General features: G+C 45.0%; 1 protein-coding gene across 1 annotated transcript in view; it reads left to right on the top strand.

Moving 5' to 3' along the window:
- Positions 1-7,209: 7,209 nt before the first annotated feature.
- The window catches only part of CRB2 (crumbs cell polarity complex component 2), a 36,531-nt gene continuing 18,248 nt past the window's right edge, over positions 7,210-25,492 (top strand). Inside the window, exons 1-6 of the mRNA XM_035555439.1 lie at positions 7,210-7,282; positions 17,178-17,879; positions 20,218-20,413; positions 20,952-21,091; positions 21,584-21,766; positions 22,260-22,373. Coding sequence (XP_035411332.1) covers positions 7,210-7,282; positions 17,178-17,879; positions 20,218-20,413; positions 20,952-21,091; positions 21,584-21,766; positions 22,260-22,373 — 1,408 coding nt within the window. The remainder of the gene's footprint in view (positions 7,283-17,177; positions 17,880-20,217; positions 20,414-20,951; positions 21,092-21,583; positions 21,767-22,259; positions 22,374-25,492) is intronic.

The following is a 25,492-nucleotide window of genomic DNA, read 5'->3' as shown; positions in this document are numbered from 1 at the left end:
TCACCTTTTAGCGGAGCCTCGGCAGGGACTTGGTTTGCCTCTTGTTGTAAGGCATGGAGTAGGAAATGGGCACAAACCATGCTCCCTAAGAGAAGTGGAACAAACTGGAGCTTCTCTTGGGATAGAGAAGTGCTGAAGTCCTAAAAGCTTCAGCCTGGCTGTATCTCTGGTCCAGTTAGGCAACTAGTAGAAAATAAAGATATTTTCAGAAAAGGATTTGAGGGATTAAATGGGGGATTGGCTCTCGCCTCTTATTGTTTTGATCTGACATCAGTGCTGCCAAGCTGGTCATCATCAAAACATTTCTATAGCAGAAGGGAACAGTCAGGAGTGCAAGCTTATATCCTTATTAAGTTAATTTTGCTGACTTAGATACATTTTTTTTTTCCTTAAATAGAGATGTATGTGCACAGAGGAGGTCTGGAAGCATCGTTGCCACTGTGATGACAAGATAATTCTTCAGGTTCTAATTACAAAATAAATTAGTGTTATTGATACTGGGATGCAGCTCCATTAGAGGATCATGAAAACACACTTGAATGCTGTCATGTTAACAGTCGTGTAAAGCTCTGTATTTGTCATTCTTAAAATTTGTTAAGCAATTTGACAAATGGATGGTGATGGAAATCACAGGGTATGGCATCTCAGCAAAATGAAATGTCTCTGCCCACATGCCAGTGCATGCTGCAGTAATCCTTGGAAGACTTCCAGACCCTCTTATCCAAGTGATAGTGGTTGCAGCAACTGTTGCACACCCCGTATAGGTAAGGCCATTATTCTGGGACATCTCAGAAGAAGAAACAATTGACTCAAATGGGAGCTCCAGTTAATGAACTATTCTTAAAATAGAAGGTAACTTAGGAGATGTTTGCTGCTCTGTCTCGCTGTGGCTCAGTCAGTGGTTATAACGATATTGATAGCCTAGAAAGTCATGAGTGTGTAGGCCTGAGATACTGAGAGAGCTGGGCAACGTCCCCAGCTTGTGAGTGGAAAAATGGCTCTTGGTAGAGTTGTCCCTTGTCTTCATGGTGACAGACATATCTCTTTAGTTACCTGGATTAGAGTAGGAGGTAGTGAGACTATTGAATGGAGTGTTTATTGAGATGCAAATGTGCAAAAGAGAGCCCCACATCTTAGTCATCCTGGAGAAAATTACTCACTCCTCAACATTTGGCACATGTGTGGTCTGCATCCGTTCTGCTCCTTGCTACCGACTGTGGTAAGAATGCACATTTTGTGGAGTCCCAATTACAGAGCATAATGTGTGCATGAAGGCTGCGAGAGATCACAGAGATTGCATCTGGAAGGAAAATGAGGCAGTGCTTGCTGATTTATGCAGTTTTCAGAGGTGTAATTTCCGTGGCACACTTGTCAAATACAGTGCAACAGGCCTTTGAGGCCAGGCTGCCTCAGAGCACACTACCTCTGCATGCTCACACGGTGCAGCTAGATGCAGTTGTTTTTCAGGTCCAGCTGGGAGCTTTCCCAAAGTTCCCTTTTTTCCACCCCCTGCTTCGACCTGCACAAAGTGCTAAATTTTGCATTAAAAGGTTCCTTTCCCCCAGACTCTGCTGCAGGGATTACTTACTCACTCCTTTCCTTTGGCTCTGATTGCAGGTTGCGCTGCTTCTGGCTGAGCCTTTAACTCTTCCCCTGGAGCCTGCTGAGCCCCCTAGGGAGCACTGGGACTCCAGGGTTGCCAGCAATGCAGACAGTTGCAACAAACTGCTGATTTAGAAGGGTGCCTCCCCAAGCTGGTTTTTGGCTGGCAGATCAGAACACTGCCCAGCACTGCCCTCTCGTGGCCCGAAAGGCTCTCTCTGGGCAGTGCTAGTCGTGATAAAAAAAAAAAAAAAAATGAGACATTTCATTTACAAACATGTTGGATCATTTTGACAAAAACAGCAGCAAAAAGTCCTGGTAATACTCAACTTCAAAACCCTCTTGGATCCAGGCAACATATTGGACACATGCTTCTTCCAGCTCTAGCACTTTACTTACAGAATATCTTGCCTGAGAGCCATCTCAGTCAGTTGGCTGCTGCCTCTTAGCTGCTCAGTGTTCTCATCTCCCCGTCTGCCAAGAGAGGCCTCCTGGAAGGGGTTCACCTCCACTGATGCAGCTGTAAGCGGTGGAAGAGGATCAAAGGGGCTTCAACTTGACCTGTAGCACTCCAGCAGAGTCTCACATAGATCAAAGGAGACGTACGTGGCTAGAGCCTGACTTCTGTAACTTCTCGTGGAGATAACTTGGCAGAAGCTTGGCTCCGTCTTTACGATGGCCAAGGCTGCATGTAATGTGAATGGCCTCGAGCACTGGAGAGGAAGCTATAAAGTATTATGTGTGTACTAGATATCCTTGTTCCAGTTCTTCCAATTTGTTCTTTTCTGAAATGAAACATGTAATGGGGATCTCTGCACAGGCGGCTGATAACGCAAGGCAGAAGAGGTGATTCCAGGCTTCAAGAAGTCTGCTTCCATTTTGTCCCCTCAAACCCTAACCTCAGACCTTCCGTAGCCTGCAGACAAATGGGAGTCTTCCCAGAACTGGGTGGTAATACTGATTAGAAGAACTTATGCTTAAGATGTCACTTCTCTTAAGAGGACCTGGTGTTGTCCCAGTTTCTCAGTTAAAGCAGGATTTCAGAGGCTTTCTTCCTTGTCTGTGCTGTATGACTGACAGGAGTCCTTTGTGTGTTTGAGCCAGGTCTCTGGTGCATCGCAGGACTGAGAGTCTGTTGCCACAGGATGGCGCCTGCTGGCCAGGCTTTCAGGGCTGCACGTATGGGAGGAGGCAGACCACACACGTACGTGTAATTGTGTGCTATATTCAGGCTTAATTCACGCAGATATTTCCGATGAAATTCCCATGTTTGTTCTGCCTTTGTTTTACAGGCCTGCTCCTCTGCCTTAACACTGCAATTTTATCTGAAATCAATTATCGTGTGCCAGGAAAGGGAGACCGGGTCAGAAACTCTGACCATATTTCTATATTTCCATATGTCTTGAGAGTGTAAATTTTGTGTGATTGTTCCCAATTTTTAGTAGCAACTTCGAGGTTTTGATTTGCAGACAAAACTTGGCTCGTCTGGCGTGTGGGTGTTGCAGTGGGTCGCAGAGCGGTCGGTGTGCTGCTTGGCACGGTCCTGGTGGCTGTGGCTGGTGGCACTGGGTTGACAGCGCTGGTGGTGCAGGAATTTCTTTTCAACTCCTGTTCTCACATAGTGGCCTTTGCTTGAATTCGTGCAGTGCAGAAGGGACATCTAGTGGCCAAATGGAAAAGTAGTGACATGGATTTTAAGGGTAATTGTTATTTGCAAGAAAGAGCAAATTTTGAGAGATTGGGCCCCAGAGAACCCTCAAGCATTACATCACCAAACTGTCTTCGAACCCTTCTGTTTGCAGAATTGGCCTGTGGTTCTGTAGGCTTGAAATTCCAGAACTTTAAGTCTTTTTGAATATATCTGGCACTTTTCAGCTGTGATTGAGAGCAGAAGAGTGTACCAAAGCAGTGATTTTTCCAACGATTGTTTTGAATGGAACTGGAAATTTGTTTAACTAGCTTAACTTCCCTTGTGCCAGGCCTGCAGTCACTGAGGGTTGTGCCTAATAACACTCGGAGGAAGCTGATGAAAAAAAATCAGAAGATTTTGGTCCCATTAGATTGCATCGCTCAGTTCAGAAAAGTAGAATATTTGTTTGATGGTGAGGTTCCAGAACTGCAGGGAGGGAAGGTGAGGCTCTGCAGTGAGTACCCTATGTGCATAGACAGGAGGCGTGAATGACCCTATTCTTACCAGCTTCTGTCTGTGGTACTGACTGTCACCTCACACGTGTAATCTCTAGTATCCAGTCTGTAATGTTAGCACTATTTAAACCCAGTGTGAGGAAAAATAGTGCAACCATGCCACCATGCATAGTTCTTTGAGTGGAAAGCGCAGACTGTTTTGTTCAGGTACTTTGCTGTGCGATTCATTGTGAACTGTTTGTAGAAAAATGTGTAGGATTGTTTTCTGAAAAGTGTGCAAAAAAGGAGGTAACATAGAAAACAGAAAGGTTCTGCAGGGTACCCCAGACCTTCTCTCTCCCTTTTCCCCTAATCCAGCTCGCCTGCTGCTGCCCCATTTTCCTGGCATGCATTTCCGGCTTGCAAAGTTTCCTGCCTGCTTGCTGAGAATAGAAGCCTTGCTGTTACGCTGTCCTTAAGTCTCTCGTAATGAGTGTTACACAGACGAAAGCAGCTGTGTCCTTTGGCTCTAATTTTAATACTATGTTAAAGAGCAGATTATACCGACGTTGGGCTGCAGCAGCGCAGAGGTAGCACAAACCATGGCCACTGTGGGGAAGGCTTTAGCAAGGATGACTAAGGACTTGGAGCTTATTCTTTAGATAACAAATCCACCCAATTGTGCTCTTTCTTTGGAAATGTAGTCAAGCCTAACAAATCAGGGCCTTAACAGAGTTGCGTTAAAGTCCTTTAATTGGACTAAGCTGGTTAATACCTGCATTGGTTTCTGTATGCCCCAGGGCCCAGCACAGAAGTGGTCTGCCATTTATGCTGGCAAAATCCCATACAATTGCAAGCATGAATGTTGAAAAATTAAATTCTAATATCCTCATAGGTAGACGCCGGATTAAGGTATTTTACTTAGGATAATGAAACAGATGTCTTGACCTATGCAGGCTTTGGTAGCTTGGGCTAAATGAGCCTTAAGTCCCAGCAGACCTCTTAGATGTACTACCAGTTAACATTGTCTGAAATGTACTGAGACACACCAGGAATGTTCCTCTCAAGCTTTTCTATTTGTTCAGCCTCTGCTAAACCGTTTTGCTCTTTGAGTCTAGCTAGCAGGTACCAGGTCTTCAGGAGCCAGCGGCTCCGTCAGGGGTGTGAGGTGCCACAGACCCCAAAGCAGCAGCTGCACGTGAGACCTTAGCCTCTGGGGGAAGGTCTCTACTTTGTTCTGTGTGGGAGGTCACTACACTGCCTCTGTTGTATGAACAGTGCACGGCCTGCAGGTAGACACACGAACCAGAAATTACTGTGGGTAGTTGTGAGGGATTGCAGTGTTCAGCTTAGAGAAGGTGTTTGGTGGAGGAAGAGCGGTGTTCCTTGCAATGTAGCCATGCAGTGGGTTCGCACGTATTGCTTTGACAAGGCAAGTTGTTGGCAGCATCATTCACACAGGTGAGGCAAAAAATTCTGAGCAGAAAGATTCTGCACGTCAGCGCTTGGTTACATCCCCTGGCAGCAAAATGAGAATCTAAGGAGGGAGAAATGATTTCCAGATGGCTGCCGTAGCTGGCAAGAAAACCGATGCTGAGGCTGGTCTTGAGAAAACAGAGTGGAGACACCAGAGCTGGCAGTGGGGGCAGGGTGGTCCAGATAAGGTTGATAACACATGATGCATCATCTGTGGAGTGTTCTGAGGCAGGATAGTGAGGCGAAGCATTTGTTACCAAATTGTGGTGTTCCGCTGGTGAAAATGCCCACCGAATGTGTTGTTGTTCTGCCTTCTGTGCTGAAGGTAGAAACAAGGTGGTAAGCAGCCATTTCCCCGCACGTGGCCCGTCAGCCTGGCCAATGTGAATTACTCAGTGCAGGATTTCTGTTGCTTTCATCAGATTCTTGGGGGGGGGTTGCCTTTATTTTTTTCCTGCCATAAAAGATTTCACAGTGAACAAACATGGGAGTAATGGCAAAAGCACGAGGCAGTCTCACAGCTTTGTCTGAACCCCTGCTGTAGTTTCGCATACACCTTTGTGCACTGCAAACGTCACATGAGACCCTGCCAGAGACTTACCCCTAGTTTTACCTTTACTTTTAGTTTTAGCTTTAGAATATATGGAGCACTGACTCCAGCTTGGAAGCGTGTTTATTTTGTTCCACATTATCCTGCATTTTCAAGTTAAAATTGGTGAAGGTTTGCATGAATCTGAGCTTGCTCTGGGGGTTGTTGAATTCTTTACCTCAATAGTTTGCAGCTGGGACCTATTTGTGGTATTGGTAACCTGTATTTAATAGTAGGATACCTGTGGGAAAGAGCCCATGTTTTAGTACGGAACTTGTCCAAAACAGGAACTATTTTTTCATCAATTTCTGCACTTGCTTTCCAAGTCTGGCACAGATATTGTTAAGAGTTTGGAAAGGAAGAGAACCGATGAAGCACTGCAATAGATTTGCAGCGTAGGTCTGTCTGCACCAACTCCTCGCTGTCTTTCATGTTGCTTTTTTAAGCTAGGAGCTCGTACGGCATCTTACCTGCCTTCTATTTTTAGTTGTCACTGGAGGGGTGAGGCAGTGTACGTAATTCTCACTAGGGTTAATTTAATCCAATTGTGATGTGGATTTGAGGTACTTAGGAGGTCACAACTGAGCATGAGCTCTGTCTGTTTCCAGGTACTCCCCCCAAAAAATGGACACTGACATTTTTTTCCGCTTGTAAAACTCTAAGCACATGCATGTAAATGTGGGGATGTGATCTGGTGCTTGTGTTACACGGATGTGTCCGTTGGTCTCTGTGACTGGGAAAAGAGGGTTCGTGTACGTCTCGTGGGTTTGTGTGTTTCGTGGGTCCACAGATCTCATGAGGCAGCAGTAAGGACCAATGCCTCTGCTCTTTGGAATTAGTAGTGAGCTTTTTGTGTCTTTCGGCTTCTCTTCTCTTTGGACAAGTCATCCTCTTCTGGAAGGTCCTTGTTGATCCTCACCTGGAACAGTGGATGGTGACTGATGCAGCACCCGCACCCCAGCCATGACCCCAGCGCTGGGCTCCTGTCCCAGCCGTGGAGATCCGAGGTTCGTTTTCTTCCTCAAGTCGGGGGAGCTCAGGAAAGCCAAAAGCCGAGGAAGCACACGGGGTCCTGTTCCTTCTCGCCTCGAGCAGTGCACGTCCCCGTCGCTCCCCCCGCAGTGCCGGGGTGCCCCGCAGCCGCAGTGCCGTGGGGCCGGCAGCTGGGCCCCCGCAGTTCGCTCCAGGCGATCCAGGCAGCGTTTTCCCTGTGCTCCGGGAACGCGAGCGAAGCGGTGCGGGGCGCACGGGGACTCTGTCCACGGCGTTAGTGCTAGTCCCCAGTCCGACGGCATGGAGGGGGTGCCTCTCCTGGAGACAGTGCCGCCAAGCCCGTGATGTAGGGAGAGCCGCTCCTCACTGACGTGCAGCTGCCGGTTCTCCTGGAGGCTTTTGGAGCAGCCGCTCTTAGACTTGTCATGGAATTAAAGGAAACTACATCCAGGGTGTGCGGTGCTGCTCTCCTGCTGCCACTTTTCCTCTTGTTTTGGGGTAAGTTTTTGTCTTCTGTGCCTGATTCTTACCCAGATAGTATGCGGTAACTTTAGATCAGGTCTGTGATCTGCCCTTGTATTGCAAACGTAACTGAACAAAATGCTACTGTCATGGTTAGATTTGGAGCCTGAAAACTTCTTGTCAGGAAGATAAAAGACATTTAAGTCTAGATAAGTTTTTCCCTCTATTTATTTCTTGTCTCCTTTTGTCCTTCCCCCTGTGCACTTGTGAGTGCATTTATTCACTAGAGCTAAAAGCGTGTGCACTTTCGTGTAAGGAAGTACTCAGCTATTGTACTTACCGCTTGCTCCGCTGAAAAGTTCTAAATTTCACAGCTGTGCCCATACAGAAGAAACACAGCTTTATTTCCATTCTGTATCCTTCAGAAATAAGGCAAAAGAGGAGTGTATCTAGGGGAGTATAGAAGTACATTCAAGTGTCAGGTATCTCTGGTGCAAAATGTGGAGGAAGAAGACAGTGCATGAGTATTCTCTCTTAGAGATTTTGAAGAAAGTAGATCCGTCCTGAAAGTGCAAGAAGTGATGAGGTAACAGAAGAGGTAACGAGGTGATGAGGTAACAACATTGCTGCTTCTTGTTGTTGTTGTTTGGTTGCTTGCTTTTTTTAGTATTTTTTTCCACAATGAAAACTTACTTTCTAGCCACAGAACATACTTGAGCATACTGGGGTTCTGCAGCTTCACAGGAATGTGTCTTTGGGCTTCAGAAGTCACCCTTGTATACAATTTCTTATGGTCCCTAAAAAATATGTTTGTTTCTTCTGGAATGGGTGCCTGGAGATCTGCTGGGCCTAGACATCTGTTTTAGTCATCTAGGGATTATAAGGTCATGTCAGGAACATGTCCAACCTTTTACTGGAAAATATGATTGGGGTTGAACAGGCCTCCTTATGCTCTTCTCAGCGCCGCCAGGCCAATGTATGTATATAAAAGTCCTGTTTGGTTGCCACTCAGATAGAACAGCAGTGAACAAGGATGTGAAAAAGTAAAGATAAAACTACAATCAAAGTGCCTTCTCTCTGCTCATACCTGCTGGATGCTGCATTTGGGTGTTTCTCACACTAGTGGGTGATGTTTATGGCCTTTTTCAGCTTTCTTTTCATTCCCCAACAGTTTTTTGTTTTTTTTTTTTCCTCTGAAGCCTCCCTAAATTGACTTTTCTCTGATCACCTCCAACTATGAATATGAAGTCAAACTCTGTTGTTTCTGGGTTCTTTTTTTTTTCCTCCTACCAGCTTCTTTGTGTGGTGCATTGGCTCCAAGTGCCTGGAATTCCTCTGGCCACAGGGAAGCAGCAGGACTGTCTTTTGTATCTAGTAACCATAGCTACTGGTTTGAAGTGGGAGGCAGTCATGGAGCCTTTGTGCTGTGCAGGGGGAAGGAAGGCCCGTTGCACAGACGCGGGGTACGTGGCTGCCAGAGTTGGCGTGGGCTGGGGGTTGGTGCTGTTTGACCGCTGCACCGATAGCTTTCCCCGTTTGGGTGAAGCTCTTCTCTGGAACAGTATTTTACTGAGAATGTCTTTTTCTTTTGGATGGTGGATGACATCTCAACATAGCCAGTAAAACTCAAGGCAAGCCCCGGTTTCCACAGTCTTTACACCTGCTCCTATTTTGCAAGGGGAGTTCAGCCAGGTTTTACCTGTACCGACTGGTGGTATTTATGTGGCACCTGTGGAGCTCTTAAGGCCATAAGGAAATGCCTTTTCTTGCCCTTGTGAGGCATAGGGCTACTTTTGTTATTTCTAATTGGCTGAGTCAAAATACCATTGAGGCACAGTGTAGCTAAGTTATTTGCTTAGAATTTGTTGAGAAAATGCTGGTTATCCAGATGGCCAGTTGCAAACTGTAACTGCAAGACCACCCGGCTCCCAGATCCACGCTATCTCCAGTTGTTTAACATAAACTCTGGAGGGAGAGTGGGATAGCCTCTGCATGTGACTGCAGTTTTAGTGCTGCTTGCTGTGTAATGGACAGAAGAGCTCTCAGCTTAAGTTGTGTTCGAAAGTAGATTCTGGAGAACAGAACCAAGTGTCTGCTCATTTCTGTTTCCACAACTCTAGGCAACAACAAGCACAGTAACTCACATACCTTTGGCTTGTAAAATGCTTTGGATGCCTATTGAGAGAGAACACGTGCAGGCAAAACTTTTTTCTGGCAGTTTGCTGTTTGCTCTAATGCGGGCTCTTGAGATTAGCTGGGACATCCAGCCAGTTTAAATCTTACCCTCTTCTAAACATGGAAACAAAGAAATGCAATCCTTTCAACTCTGTTGATTGTCAGTAAATTTAAATTAGAATTGGAAATTAAAGCTTATGACTCATTTTATTTAACTGACCACGCAGGAAACCCCCGTCTCAGTATTTGATCTGTGGAAATGGCTGAGAGATCAGAGAAGTGCAAGCCATGAAGGTCAGCTTGGAGGAGTGTTTATTGAGGGGAAATACGGGGATGTTGTAAGAACAGAAGATCAAAGAGTTACTGTGGCAATATATGCAACACTATCAAAACCATTTATTTATAGCTTGTATCTTTCTCTAGGTTCTAGAGGAAAGATAGTGGGAGGTACATCTTCATAGATGTGTTAAAACATTGAACAGGTCATGAGAAAGATCTAGCTGGCTGTTTGTTAAGAGTAAGTTTAATTCCCTGAAGCGGTGCTTCTGATTAATGCTGTGAATGCCTCTGGCCATTATATTGGCACTGCTCTGCCCTGTGGATTGCTGCCCACCATGTGGCACCTTTCAGCAATCCACTGGATAAGCTAGGTGGGAAAGAGCCAGGAACAAGCAGTCTGCTTCTTTGAGGGAGTAATGTTATGCTTATTTCACAAGGGGAAGCTGAGCCACATCTCCTTATGCCTGTCTTCATGGTAGTCTAGTGATCTAGACCCCTATAAATTCTTCGCCAGTAGTTTCTGTTTGTAGTCTGTATGCATATCTGGCATGGAAAAACTTCTGCCACACCAAAAACTAGCATGCAAGTGTTGTGGTTTGGAACCTGTTGCCTTCAGTAACACAGGAAGCAACCCAAGAAGTAGGCTGGCAAGTGAGAAGCACGCAGTATCCATCTAAAACTTTGGATAGGAAAACCCTGAGTCTGAACTGATCCATATAAAGGCCATGAATAGTGAATCTCTTTTAAAATTGACTCCTCTGAAAGATGCTGCAGGCATTGGTAGGATCTCTAGCACCTTCCTGGGCCGTTTATTCAGTATTGCCTCAGAGGTCACCTGCTGGTTGCCAGCACGTTGTGATTATCTGATCTTTTTTTGAGATTTTTTTTGTCATAGTGCCATGTCTTGCTTCACAAAACTTACCAGATCTGATGAACTGGTAGCCTCAGATGATAACTATGTTTAGATGCAGCCAGCAGATATATCAGCGCGTGTTTTTCTGCGTTCTGTGCCAAGAACAACGTGGGGCTTCAAAGGCCCTAGGATGCAAAAAGTGTCCCCGAAGAGGTGCGGTGTGCTCCCGGGGCAGGTAAACTGAAGGCTCTTCCTAAGGAAGGATTTGGTTTTGTTTGGTCACTGCTCTTCCCAGCAGATAGGCTCGCCCTCTGCAGTTAGCAAGTGTGGGGGGAGGGAGGGAGGGCAAGCAGCAGCAAAGCCCCTTCTCAGCCTGCCCGGGCCTCGTTGTGCTGTGTGGGACCCGGGAGCAGGCGGTGGTGTGCGCCCTGTCACTAATCCTGTACACTGACCAGGACAGGGAAAGATCAGCAGAGGTCAGCAGGGATTTACTAATATAAGCACATGCCTTCCTGTTGCCAAGGAAACCGAACTCTTTCCATTCCTTTAGTGGGTGACACAACTGCTAGCTAAGCTCTCGGATACCTGAGGTGGAGGGCTCCTCTCTCTACCTTCCGCCTCGCTGCCTTTCCCCAGCAGGAAACGTGCCAGGGTGGTCAGCGGGAGCCCTGCTGGAGTCGCATCGGGGTGGGCTCCTGAGCCTTCACCCCTCAGGCTCTTTGTGGGTTCCTCTAGCTCAGCCGTTGCGGTGCAGTTAGGGGCTGCTGTTGGGAAGCCTGCTTTTCTCTCCTCTTGGTTGTAATTTGTCTTTTTTCGAGTTGTTGCAGTGAGCGGGTGGGTGAAATCCACCTGAAGGAAGCCCTTTTCTCCACAAGTCTCCTGAACCTTTTCATGAATGATGGCAACCAGAGGGGGCAAGGTGTAAAACAGCATGAAGGCCAAGGAATTCAACAGGGCAAATCCATGCACAAACATATGTAATGCTTAATGTACGGATCGTAACTTTGGAAACATAAAGTAAGACTTGTAAGCATGAAGTAGTCTTTTCCCAAAGTATATCATTAAAATAATAGAGGAGAATATGCCTAAATCAGAGATGCAAGTTGCATAATGGAAAGCAGAAGTGCTAATTTAGGAGATGAAGTGTGTAAACTCTTTTCTCCTCCCTGTGGGAGCCCTGCTCCTTGAGGAGCTGACTGTATGTTCCTGGTGTGGGACTTGTGCGAGGCTGTTGGTGCCGCGTGGAGCCTGGTTCCCTGCCAGAAGCCTTGCAGCTTCCGCATGGCATTTCACATCCCTGCGGCCCTTCTGGGAGAGGGAAGCTGAGGGGGATGACAGAAGTTAGAGCCATGCAGGCAAGATTCTCATACTTTTGTCTCAAAAAGCCCCACTTAAGATTGACCCAAAGGTAGGACAGACAATGCCTTCTATCATTAGTGCTCCCATAATTAGTCCAGGTAAAGTACCCAATCTGACATTGCCCGGGGCTCCAGAGCCTACCTACTCCTGCTGGGCATTGTCTGCTTCTGGAGGTGATTCAGGCATCTGGGAATGCTCAAAGCCACGCCTGGCAGGTGTAGAAGTGGGCAAGTTTCACATCCTGGAACTAGTGAAAATGTGTTTGATAGTGTTGGTGTGAATCCAGAAACAGGAACAAAATGCACCCTTTTCTGTGACCATCTCTCCTTGTGATAGGCAGCTGTAATACTTGCATTATGTGCAGAAATAAAACATGTCATAGCGAGTAGAAAAATCTAACTTTTTAGTTCTGTAATACCTCTGATGTAGAGCATTAAAGGCTTTGAATAATTTAATCTTAGAGGAGACTTGTGAGAATGTATAATAGTATCTATTGTATAAGCTGGACAATCTGATAAGGAAAATGGAATTGGCCTGCCTAAGCTCACATCAAGTTTTTGCCAGGCCAGGTAATAATTTTCTGGCATCCTGACTCTTAAGGCATTTGTGTCTATGATTATGAGCATTAGTAAGAGAGATGATAGTCAGGAGAGGGTGACTAAAAGAAGATGTACTCGGTGCAGTGCACATGTGTGCAGATGTGTTCAGGGAGGTACCGCTGACTGCTTATAATTTTCTAGTGTGTGTTGAGATAATATTGTGCCATTTGAATGAAGCATTAAATATAATTAAAAACCAAACAAACGTTAGTCACATGTCAATGCTGTCCTTCAGTGTGAAGAAGACAAGATGATCTCTGGGCTGATAACCTAACACATGCCACTTTCCTGCTGGAATTTTAAGTGACTGCTAAGAGCACCTTGAAGGTAGTTATCAGCCAGGCATGATATCGTTGTCAGTGAGTACGTGCTAGAGTGACAGTTAAGGGGTGCCTTCAGCTGGTAGTGCTAACAAAATACCAGAATGGAGGGGAATCTGTGAAAGAAGTCACTTCACTGCAACTTATGGGCTTTAAAAACAAGATTGCCCTGCATCTCAATAATTTCTGATTTCTTATTTTATAGATAAAAAGGTGGCTGTTGCAACTGCCCTTTGACAAGAATATTTAATAAAGATATAAAGTATAAAACTATTAAAGCCAATTATTAAAGCCCAGAAAAGCAGCTCATTTGCCTTAAAGTGATACAGAAGGTCACAAACCCCCCTCTTTTAGGGAAAACCTTCGTTAGCTTCTTTTAAAGTGCAAAACCAGACCTATCCTGACAGAGCTCAAGGAATGCTTTATATCTGACTCTATAGCCTTTGAAGTTCCTCTTAATCCACCCCTAAATGCCTGGAACATATTCTTCAAAGAAACTGTGTCTTCTCCAGTTTCATTCCAGCATAGGGCTGCAGGATGGCATGACTGCAGTATAGTGGTTGTTGTTTTTCTACTTAAAAACATCACTGATTTGTAATGTTCTTGTGAAAGGTAAAGGAGAAATGCTGATCTAGCAACATAAACTTTTGTGGAAAGCTATAAACTCCAGTAATTCAGTGACTTCTTTTGACCTTATTTTCACAATTTTCATAAAACAGCATGGTCTGAATTGTCTGTTTTTATAGTCATTATATGGATGCGGTGTAGCAGGAAACGCTAATTTATTTGTTATGCTTTATTAGCATTTATTGCATATTCATATGCAATTCACATTCACATAGTAATTTATGCCAAAATTTAGAGGAATTACTGTATGCCCTTGGGCTGATAGATGAAAATATCAAAAACCGAGCTAAAAAAATCATGTGTGTTCTCAGTCTAGGCGGCAGCCTCCATCCTTGATACCCGCTCAGGACACTGGATTCTTGCAGACTGTGTGTAGCTCTCCGGTGATGCCACAAGTGCTCCACTCACTTCTCACTGCTGAAGTCCCCCTTTGTGAGATGGCTTTGTAATAAGATCTGCCGAGAAGTAATGTCTCCTCTGTGACAAATTATTTAGCCAAAACTTTAGCATTGCCACTGGATGGATGTTAGGGCTGTGCTGTATTTACACGGGGTCATGTTTTATCCAGGGGGAATATTGTAGTAGTGTGGCTGCCTGCCCGGGCATCCCTGCCAGAGGCCAGCTGCTTAGCTCCAGTGGGCATTTCAGGCTTTGAGGGGAGAGATGGAAATAGAAATGTGTCTTCCTTCTTGTTTTGAGAACTTTGCTGTCTCTGGTAATTACCTGTCTCCTTGCCTAGCACCAGGGTGTTAAGGGAAGAGGTTAATTGACGCACACAGGTAATGTTCATCTTTTGATGTGGAAAGGTGCCAGTGCTGTGCTTGAAGCATCTCCAGTCAGAGTTCTCACAGGGGCTAAAGTGGAGTGGAAAGGAGCCTTCACTAATTACCTGTTTGATATTAAATTCCAACAGGTGCCACGGTTCTTTAATGACCACTGCTGTGTTCAGCCCGAGCTGAGACTAGTTAGGAAGATCAAGTAGTGAAGAGGGTTTTTACTTTCAACTTGGCTCAGCACCCAGTGCGTCCAGCTGCCTTTTCTGCCTGAGGCCATGAATGTTTTAAATTTACAATTAGAAGATTAAATCCAGAAAGCAGAATTTGTTTTTTTGCTAGCCATGGAGACCCCTGACAGATGGAATCAGAAGCTTTGGACCAATGCGACAACATGCACTGTTCATTAATTACTAATCCAAAAAGGGCAACATTTTTCTGCAGAATAAGGTCCTGCTGAAGTCACCACTCTTAGACGTAACTCAGGTAACATTTGGTCACCAGTAGCTAAAGCTAATCCGGTAACAGTGCAGGAAATGAAGTTTCTCTCTGCAATCCTGTACGTAACTGATGTGGAGATACAGCTGGTTATGAGTACACATAACAAGTTTGCTGCTGCTGCTGTTCACAGCCATAGTGACCTCAGAGGAGGCTGGGGTTCTCCCTCTCTACTGCCTTTTTTTGGTAAGCCAAGAGGGTCTTTTGACTTTTTAATGAAACTTCATATTTGCTTGACTTGGTGTCTCTTCGGCCCCGTTGTATCTCCAAGTGTGGGGACGTGCAGTTCTCACCCAAGTTTTGTGCCATGGACAGGCATTAGCAGCTAGCACAGGTGATTGAGCACTGCTGTCGTACAGTGAACCAAATCAGAGGGGGTACCGAGAGGTGTGTGTGTTGTGAAAGGGCTTTGGAGAAGACAGGAAATGTCAGATTTGACATTTATTTGCAAGAAACGTGTAGCCAGTCTGCTTATAATGGAAACAGAAAAGTGCACGTAGTCCTTGACGAGACTGCAGCCAGCCTACGCCAGCAGTGCTTGGGTGACTGTGGAAACGTTAATTTCTGTGCTGCAAATCGGAGAAATCGTCCTGAGCACACAGTGGGCTTGGGCTCTTTTTTTGTCACAGGCTGTGCTCCTGGCCTCTGGAAGGCGTGGGCTGGGCCTGGCTCCTCATTAAGCGTACAAAGGCTCGGATCTCCTGCCTAGGAAAGCTTTTGGGAATGGTTTCCTGGGCTCCCACTCTAATTGCTACAGGGATTCCAGGCAGATTCCGTCATCCTTGTTTTCTGCCTGACTGGGAATCTGAGAATAAAAGGGTTCACGGCAGAATAATGAGCCTGCTGGACAGTGCACGCTCAGCAGCAATCCCTGGCATCACATGGGAGAGGAAGGGGAGGGTGGGCGACAGGGATGATGCTGAGAAGGAGGGGAAGGGGCCGTCTAAATCCCTGAATACCCTCCCTCCCCCATCGACACTGCCTCTTAAAAGAAGACTTAGAAACACTGCAGTCTTTCGGTGGGAGGAATTAGGGGGAGGTCAGGGTAGGGGCAGGCTTTTGTAAACCAAAGTCTCCTCTGAATCCCTTTCAGGCCCTAAAGCCGGATGCCTCCACCTTCGCGCACAAAGGGACTGGGGAGCTGATGGGGCCGGAGCTGACAGAAAGCCACTGACACAGATTAACTGCTGGGTGTGTAGGAGGTGCACCAGGGCAAGGCAAATGTAACCAAAAATGGGCTGGGGTAGTGACAGCATGAACGAGAGAATGACTAAGGTCAGCCCAGAAGGGGTGCGGTGGTGGTGGTGTGTGATCCCGGCACGTCCTTAGCGTGGAGCACAGCGCGCTGGAACTTCTCGCGGCTGGCAGAAACGTGGCGAGGGCCGGGGGCAGTGAGCTGCGGTGCTGAGAGCTGTGCGGGCCCGGCCGGTGTTTCAGTAACTGGCCATGCTCTGCCGGTGGCCCCGGCCCTTTGAGTAAGTGGCTGTGCTCTGCTGGTGGCTGGGGACCATCCTGGGGCCAGGTCCCTGTCACAGGCTGCCCACGGTTACACACGACGCAGCAAAACAGGCAGAGAGCTGTGTGCGATGGCATGCGAGGAGAAGGCTAAGTGCTAGTGGTCCTTGACTCTCAACGTGAGGCAAAGGCAGGAGTGCCTCACCAGAAGCAGTAGCCACTTCTCAGACAACATTTGCTGTTTCCTGAGCTTTACCTCTGCTTTGTGGCCGTTTTTTTGCAGACATTTCCAAAACACCTGCTGTATAGTTGTTTGCAGAGTTACTTCCATGTCAGATGCTTTGTAACAGCTATGTGGGAACCAGCCTGGGGTGTCTGCCCCTCAGCTTCTCTCCTGTGCATCCTGGAATGGGAACCAAAGCAGAAGAGAAAGCCTGATACCAGAAAGCTGCAGTGGGATGGGAAGCTAATGACTGCTGTCTTTGTGAGGGGAGACTGTTTGCATTGCCTCTCTCCCTTTATGCTATTTTTATTTTTCTTTTGCAAGTATATAATTGTGTCATCAAATCCAGGGCATGTATCCTAATTCCAATACCAAGGCAGTTAGCTCTTGTTCTCTGGGCTGTTTTTCCCTTTGACCAGTCAGATTATTTCACAAAGTGAATTTAAAATTTCATTTGGAAAAGAAATGAGGATTCCTCCTATTCGTCTGCCATTCTCCCTTGACAAATACACACATTGAACATTTTTTGTTGTTTTCTCTATCATGTGCCTGTGTAATCTTGTTTATGTGAATTAAATTTGCAGATATTAATAGTTAGGGCCATCAGCATGAACCTCATCGATCTCTGCTCTTCTCCTAACACCTAAAGATTTCCTGCTGTGTAAGGTTGTAGGTTGGCAACCTCTGAGATGCACATGGTGATCGGCAGAAGAGCTTTCTTCTGTAGGGCTACTTAATGCTGACTAAAACAATGTCCGTTTTCTCAACAGGAACTTCATCCTCTGAAACTGATAGCAGCTGTTCATCATCCCCGTGTGAAAATGGTGGGAGCTGTAAGGATCTGGAAGTGGGTTATCAGTGCACCTGTCCCACACAGCCTGTAGCCTACACGGGCACAAACTGTGAAATTCTCTATGACGCGTGCATCAAACATGATTGCCCTGCCCATAGTGTTTGCAACGGGACCGAAGGACTCCTGGAATATGAGTGCATCTGTATGCCTGGCTTTACAGGTAGTGATTGTAACATTAACATTAACGAGTGTGAGAGCAACCCCTGTAAAGATCCTCATTTTGAATGCGTGGATAGTATAAATGGATACACCTGTAAATGCCAAACAGGACTGGATGGAGAAGGCTGCCAAACAGAAAGCTCTGTGTGCTCTAGCCACCCCTGCCTAAATAATGGGACGTGTGTTGAGGGTCCTGGGGACTATGCCTGCATCTGCCAACCTGGCTTCACTGGGGCCCACTGCAAAGACAACATTGATGAGTGCGCCTCCAACCCGTGCCAGAACGGAGCCATCTGCCGAGACAGGGTGAATGAGTATAGCTGTTTCTGTGTGCCTGGGTTCCAAGGATACAACTGTGAAATAGACATCAACGAGTGTGCGTCCCGGCCCTGTAAAAACAATGGCACCTGCCTGAATGAGATGGATCACTATTTGTGCAAGTGCATCCCCGGCTACACAGGTACCTTTCATGCTCGTGTACTGGCCTGGTGGTTGGGTTACGTCTTGCTGCTCATGTAGTTCCACAGCGTGCCTGGTTATGTGAGGAGCTGTCCTGAGAAGCTGTTGTTCTACAGCTGAGTCTCTGTTGCACAAGTCAGATTTTTTGAGCATTTTGTACCATGTGTGAATGATGGCATAGTGCTTGTTTTCATGGCTTCCAGGCAATAGCTGAGGTTTTGATTTCCAGGGTTGGTGTGGGTGTTGAGAGACATGGATCTAAGAGGGAAGGTGGGGGCACTGTCTGAGCCAGGAGTGCTAGATACCAAGTAGATGTGATTAGCCTCAGTAGGAAATTACAGGAGATGTACAAGGAAAGAGTTTTAGTATCAGGAAGAATACGCTTAGTGTTATAACTAAGTCCTAACAGGTATAGCTGAGTCTGTCTGACTTGCAGTTCTTTGTCCTGTCCTGCAGGACTTGTCTGAGGGGAGTACTCTTTTTTGGAAGAGAGTGGCTTTTAGTTGGAGATTTCTTTTCTAGTTCTTTGATGTCTGGAGAATGTTTTTGGCATGTGGCATAAGTATCCCTTTTATGTGCATCTGTGCTAATGGTGACTCAGAGAGTAATCTCCACCTGCAAGTTATCTGTGAGGGAGGCAGCGGGGGGGTTCTCCTTTCTCTAGCCTTGCTTATCGGAGAGGAATGCGGCTGTACTGCACCCCTGGCTGCCTGGTACCACTTAGCACGTGAACTTTCTCAGCCTTCCTCACTGTCACAGACTGAAGTGATTCAAGAGTTAGGTTGCTGTGAAGGAATGCTGCTGATTACCAGTGGAATGAAGAGAAGTTACAACGTCAGGAATGCGGTTAGTGATGCTGAGTCACTCTCTGATAAAAATGAACAGAGTCAAGGGAGGAAAAAAGCAGAATTCTGTAGGCCTTACAATTACCATTGATTTTGAGTATTAAATGTGATTCTCTCTGCAAATCAGCTTTTTTGTACCTTTTCCTGAATCTTCAAATAAGGATTGCGGGATTCCCCTGCCAGGGAAGTGATAAAATAATCCAGGTAGCTGGAGGAGTTTGTTGTACTCTGAGTTACTCTGATGTTGCATATGAGCCTGTGATCTAGTACTTTGTCCTGAACTCAGAGGTTCTAGCACCACTGGCTGCCAAGGCAGGTTGTTTCCTGGTGTTCTCAGCCGGAATTTGGGTGAAGGAAGTTTTGTATGGGTATTGACAGGTTTGAAACTGCAGCTTAGGGGGCCCACATTCCTGAGGATTAGGATGGCCTTGTCCATGTTTTTAGCCTTTACCAAGCAGGAGAGATTAGATGGATTGGCAGGTGCTGCAATGACTAATTATGACTATAATAATGACTAATGTTTGGAGGTGATGTCAGGCCATAGACAGCCTAAAGTGGTTGAATACAGTAGGGCAAGGTTGTTGCAGAGAGGTTTGCATGGCGGGGTTTCATGTTTCACATGAAACAGTGAAAGCTGGCACCAAAATTTTTGGACCAAAAATGCCTGACTTACTACTCTTGACTAGTAACATTGGAGCTAATGCCTAATTTTTAGTAACGTTTCATAATATGATGGCTTACTATTATCTAGTATCACTGTAATTAGCATTTTGCATTGCTTTAATGCTTTTTTCCTAGGTGTCTCAAAGCAAGTTACAATTATTTAAACAAATGGAACAATGTTTTGGAGAAGCAGGTAGAGATCACTTTTCCCATTCCCAAAATGCATCTGCCTCTGATGTAGAACACTGGATCTGGTTAATAGCAGTTCAACACAAGTGAAGAGTACCATGTCTAAAACTGTAAGAGTTATATTATATATAAAAATTTAAATAACGCTAACTAGCAGCGTGATCTTCTTTTCTCATCCCTGTCCTCCCTCCCCCAAAAGGATCCCCAGCCAAAACAGCTGTCCTTAAATTTTTAAGGAGTGCATGCAAGTAAGATCAAGATTTTATGGCTTATTCAGAAAACGGATGTCATTTGTGAAGTGCTGGCTGATTGACTACTTCAACGAATCTGAATGAAAGAAACAAAACCTTCGTAAATTCTGGAAACTATTCTTAGTTTTGTTGTAAGACTGAAATCCAAAAGCCTAAACAAAATAATTTTGTTTCCAAGTAAAAATTAAAGGTCCTTAATTTGTAAGAATTACATACTGTTCATAAGCTCCCAATGTTCTTATGGCAAAATTAGAGAAGATCATTATGCTAACCAGTTAGAGTTGATAACCTTAGGATTGATGGCTTTTGTGATTCCAGCTCAGAAGTGGAGGCAGCACAGATATGCTTACCTGGGTTTTTAACACAGTTATTTCTCCCTTTTGTAACCAAGGTATAAACTGTGATGCTGAAATAGATGAATGTGCTTCATACCCTTGCCAGAATGGGGCCTCGTGCATAGATCACATCGGGTTCTACACATGCACCTGTGCACCCGGTTACCGAGGAATCCAGTGTGAGGTGGACATCAACGAGTGTGAGAGCCAGCCGTGCCAGCACAACGGGACGTGCCATGACTTCATTAACAGGTGAGAAATCAGTGTTTGGACAGTTGGATACCAGTACTGATCTAAAGTTCTGCTTAGTGGAACCTGTCAAATTAGAGTAGAAATCCATCAGAAGAATTGGATTTAGTCCTTCCTACATCCCAGTGGTCCCAGTGGCAGTGGTTGAGAGTGATTAATAGCAGTATGTGAGAGGACCCCTACCAGTAGCAAAACTCCTAGGATGCTCAAAGAAAGGTAGAAGATGGCTCCTGTTATTGCTTCCAGCTGACATACCAGATGCAAAGGGAAGTAATTTGCAGATCTTGATCAGCAAAGGCAGCTGCTGAGAACATACCTGTGTGTGTGAATCTGCCTTTTCACAGACGTTGTGAGCTCAGAGACTGCTGGGTTGGTCTGCTCTCTCATTAGCATGGCCTGTTTGTGTGGATGGAAATGTCTTTTTCTTCTGCCCCACAAGTGGGTTTGAGGACGAACTCCAGCTTCATTTGCTCTTTTCTCACACGGGACTCAGCAGTGAAATTAAGAGCCTCCTGCATTGCTCTGTTTTGTTGCCCCACAGTTACCATTGTGACTGCAGTGACACAGGCTTTGAAGGGGACCACTGTGAGTTGGATATCCTGGAGTGTGCCTCTGAGCCCTGTCTGAACAATGCCACGTGTGTTGAAGGAATCAAGAACTACAGCTGTGCCTGTTGGCCAGGTAGGTTAGAAATCTATTTTCTTATGCCAGCATGTAGGCACATTGCAATGGAGAGGGCATGCTAAATTGTCCTGTTGAAGAAGTAAGGAATGAACAATTGTACTGCATGGTCCAGCGTGATTTTTTAGATTATTCAAAACAGTGAGGCTGCCACCGTTTGCCTTTACAGTTCATTCCAGGATCTAATTGATCCCTTTGTTGGGAAAGGCACACTGATTCTCAACCATTAAATTTCCCTTCTCTTTTCTGCATTTTCCCATCATGGTTTTTTCTGTTTTTTTTTTTTTTTTTTTAAATAGTTAATAGTTCCCTGCAAATTGGTTATCTGGCTCTTGCCTTTGACATACTGGAGAAACTGGAGGACTCTGAGACTCCCTACTTGATGAGCTGCAGCGTCTTTTGGCTTTTATTCTTACTTTCAAGGCAGCCACAATATTTGGGTGACTAGTTCTAGTGAAATGGTACGTGATGTTTACACTGTCTTCCTGGCAGGTTACACAGGACGGCACTGTGAAGAGGACGTGGATGAGTGTGCAACAGATCCCTGTTACAACAGAGGTGTATGCCTTGAACGATCCAACCAGTCCTATTACGGAACACGACCTGACTTCCCCAGTGATTTCAGCTATAGCCAAGCAGCTGGTTTCCTCTGTTGGTGCCAACCAGGCTTTGCAGGTGAGCTATGCAGTAAATGTTGCAACCTCACTGCACCTGTGGTTTGAGTAGATAGAAATGATGTTCAACTGAAATACTACCCACCATTTCCCTGGTTTATAAATATCTATAAAACATGGATTTAAGAGCTGTGGAAATTCCCTGGAAATAGGAGCTAACAATAATAGTTCATTCTTTTTTAAAGAAAAAAATGAGTATGGTCCACAATTGTGCAGAGGGGAATGGTTCAGAAGTCCTGATCCTGCCCCGCTCCCTTGCATGACACTGGCAAATCACTCAGCCTTTCCTTACTTCATTTTTCATAATTGTTTCAATGATGGTATCTATTTGCCAGAGTGTTCTGCAGAGACACACTATAGTTCAAGGAATTCTTCTGCCTTTTTAGATGACAAAAAGAGCTGCAAAACGTTAGGAATGCAGTTGTCATTCATATCGTCTCCTTCACTGATGCATGCATGCACTCAAGATGGCTGTTTGTATTTTCACTTCAAAGGGGAGACCTGCTTTATGAACATTGATGAGTGCGAGTCGCAGCCTTGTCAGAATGGAGGGCACTGCGTGGACCTTGTTGACGGCTTTCTTTGCCGTTGCCTACCAGGTTATTCAGGTAATGCTGGCAAAGGCAGGTGGCTGGAATCAGGTCAGTCTGTTTAATGCTGAGTTGCTGTATTACTGCCTGGCTGCAGGACTGGATTCCAGTCTTGGGTAGCCCAGGATGCTAAGCAGGACTGAGATAAATTGTGGGGGGCTCAGTAGTTGTGCAGAGGGAATTCTGCAGTTCAGCACTCAAATGTCAAGAGAGAACTATGTGATTTTGGTCAAGCAAGTAGATTAGACTATGGACTAGATTTTGAGAGAGAAGATCAGCTATGTAGAAGAGTCTAAGACTCTTAGACTCTTACATCTAGCAGGCCTGTATCCCGGACTGAAAGTTCAGCAGGAGAACTATTTTTTGTATATACACACGATGAATGTGAACAAAAACCACTTTCAAATAGAAACTATAAATGAAAAAAAGGCATTTAAAACTCTGGATGTCACAAGCTACTGATTGTACCAGGTTGGATCCACCAGCACATAAAACATCTGTAAAACATATCTATTCCCTATCCATTCCCTAACACCCCTGGATAATAAGAGCCAGGGATTTGGGGCTGGAGGCAGTAATTTGCAATGTTAGGAGGTCAAAAGGTCTTTGTGATGCCAGCAAATGAAGCCTTCTCTGTTTACAAGGGAGTGGGGAGTCTGGATTCGTACACAAATGCCCTGCCTGACCCTAATGGGTCTCAATTTTCTAGCTGAGAAACTAGGGGATAGCGAGTACTGCACATCAGCTTTGTTGGGAAGGTGCACTGCTGACTAATACTAAACCTCACCTCAGTACAGAATAGTTGTTCTTAGTCTTCTTCATCTTCAGATTCTATATATACTCTCTGTTTTGAACAATTTAACACCAAAATAGTTTATAAGAAGGTAGAAGGTGGCCCCTAGCATGATCTATTTGTGCATTGTTGAGGTGGATGTAACCTTTCCGTGGTGTTCCTAGGCTGCCATCTGGTGGGGAAAAAAGAAAACCCTCCAACCTGAATAAAGGAGAAGTTTTTAACTTCTTGGAACAGCAGGTAGCAGCATTCCATAGTCTTAGGTCTTTATTACATGGGAGTTTCCTGTTTTTCCTTCTCTGGCCATAATGGTTGAGCTGTGTAGAAGTCTGTCCAGTTGTTTCCTGGGAAGACCCATTACACAGGTATTTCACTCTCAGAATCTCAAGTCCACTCCTAGTTATCGCATTCTGTTACTGTCTGAATTCTTTGTATGGTTTTGTGGTGTATTTGGTTTGCTTTGGATTCCTGAGGTAGGCTAGACCAAGAAAAAAAATGCTTTTTTAGGTGAGGCTTTTGAAAATAGGCTTTTACCTAAACTCTGCATTGCTACTTCTTGGGTAGTTACAGTGCTGCACTCATGAACTGAGATCTTGTGTGCTGGCTTAACGTTCATCCTACTTGTCAAAATTCCCTCTCACGTACGTGCCCTATTCCCTTTTCTTCCTTCAGTGCCCCAGTACCCCTCACAGTGTTCAGAATTTCATTTTGCTTTGCCAGACTGATCTGTTTAATCCTTTCCAATTCTTAGCATGCTCATAGGCGGAAAAGCTGACAGGAACAGGATGGTGGGCAAAGGAGTGCTGGAGTTCATTCTGGTGCATCAAATTTGGGTTCATTAGTACTTGAAGGGGATTAGAAGCAGGTTGCTCTTCTGGATATTGCTTTTGGTGAAGGACTTTGTTTCAGCTGAGGTAGTTCTGACACGTTAACACAGTGAAAGGCTGGGAGCAGTCTCTGTGAGATCAGCGAGTGCATGTGGAGGAGTGAAGCTGACAGGGAAATAATAGCAATTAATCTCCCCTCCTTTGTCAATTAATCTCAGTACAGTCATGCTGGGTAAACAGCTTATTACTTCATATTAGGATCACAGAACAACTTTGTGAAGCTTCCCATAACGTTTCTGCTCCAAACACATTTCTGTGGCAGCTTAGATCTGCCATGAACTTGGGTTTAAGCTGCCTCCACTGATTAAAGTGAACTTGCTACTCTGAGGAATGCTTTCTTGGGGCAGCAGGAGGTTCTTTCTGTATTTTTTTTCTTCAGTCTGAAGAATTTGGGGGGTGTTGGGATAACAATGCAAGTCAGGAGAAATTCATTCTTTGCAAATTAACTGCCTCAGTGCTGTCTTAGGCTACAGCATTGGAGGGAGATGAGAAAGTTCTTTCTCTGAAATGTGGTTGTCACAGAAGCAGCGCCTCGTTCTTGGGAGAAGTACGTAATAGGTCCTGAAGAGTTGGTCCAGTGCCTTAGTTTGTGCTTTAGTAGAGGATGTGCCCTGAGAGGATGTAAGAAGTGTGAATTAAAAGATTTCATGGGTATTAAATGAAGTGAGAAGGAGAAAGATTCTTGCATAGTCTTGGAAATTATGTCAGTTGTGGTCAAGAGAAAAAGCATGCTAGGAAAAGTCAATCTTTTAGGAAAAAAGACAAAATTGGTTATTTACATGTAGGAATAATTTCAGTCCATCACGTATATTGTAGACAATAGTTTAGGCCAGGACAAAAAGGAAGACCGGTGCCTCTGTTTGGAAAGAGAACTGACTTTTAACCTGCAACATGTTACCACTTAGGTAGAATTTGGCTATTTCTTTAAAACATTTCAATTGCTTGAGCACAAGGAACGTGTGTGAAAATTGGAAATTTCTATCTATCAATCGCATCCATTTTCTGTCATTTTTCTGTTATGAACCCTCTGAAATATTTAGCGTTATCTTGACCTTCCTCAAGAATTTTTACAAATGATTAGGTACAAAATAATTCTCTGAATTTAAACTGTGTGACTTAATCTTGTAACTCGCACGATTGCCAGTGTGTAGGAATGGGGAATTAAAACATCTAGAAAACGAATCACCTGATCCTTTCATTTCTTTAGAATCTTTCAGTTTCAAAGAACATTATAAGTTGGCTTGGAAGACATCTTATTTAAGTATTTTATCTTCCATATCTTTGTACTCTTTAGAATTTTCATGACAGTGGATTTTCCCATCCTCATGATATGTCTCTAACAGAACCCTAGTCTGTTATATATCCTTAACCTGACCCTGGGAAAAGAAGCAGTTGCAGGTTGTAATTAGCAATATTAATGTAATGAATTTAGAAAGATGTAGTGACAAGTAGGGGAT

The sequence above is a fragment of the Cygnus atratus genome, chromosome 19 (assembly GCF_013377495.2).
Source record: "Cygnus atratus isolate AKBS03 ecotype Queensland, Australia chromosome 19, CAtr_DNAZoo_HiC_assembly, whole genome shotgun sequence".
Classification (NCBI taxonomy): Eukaryota; Metazoa; Chordata; class Aves; order Anseriformes; family Anatidae; genus Cygnus; species Cygnus atratus.
This window is presented reverse-complemented; position numbering and strand designations above follow the sequence as displayed.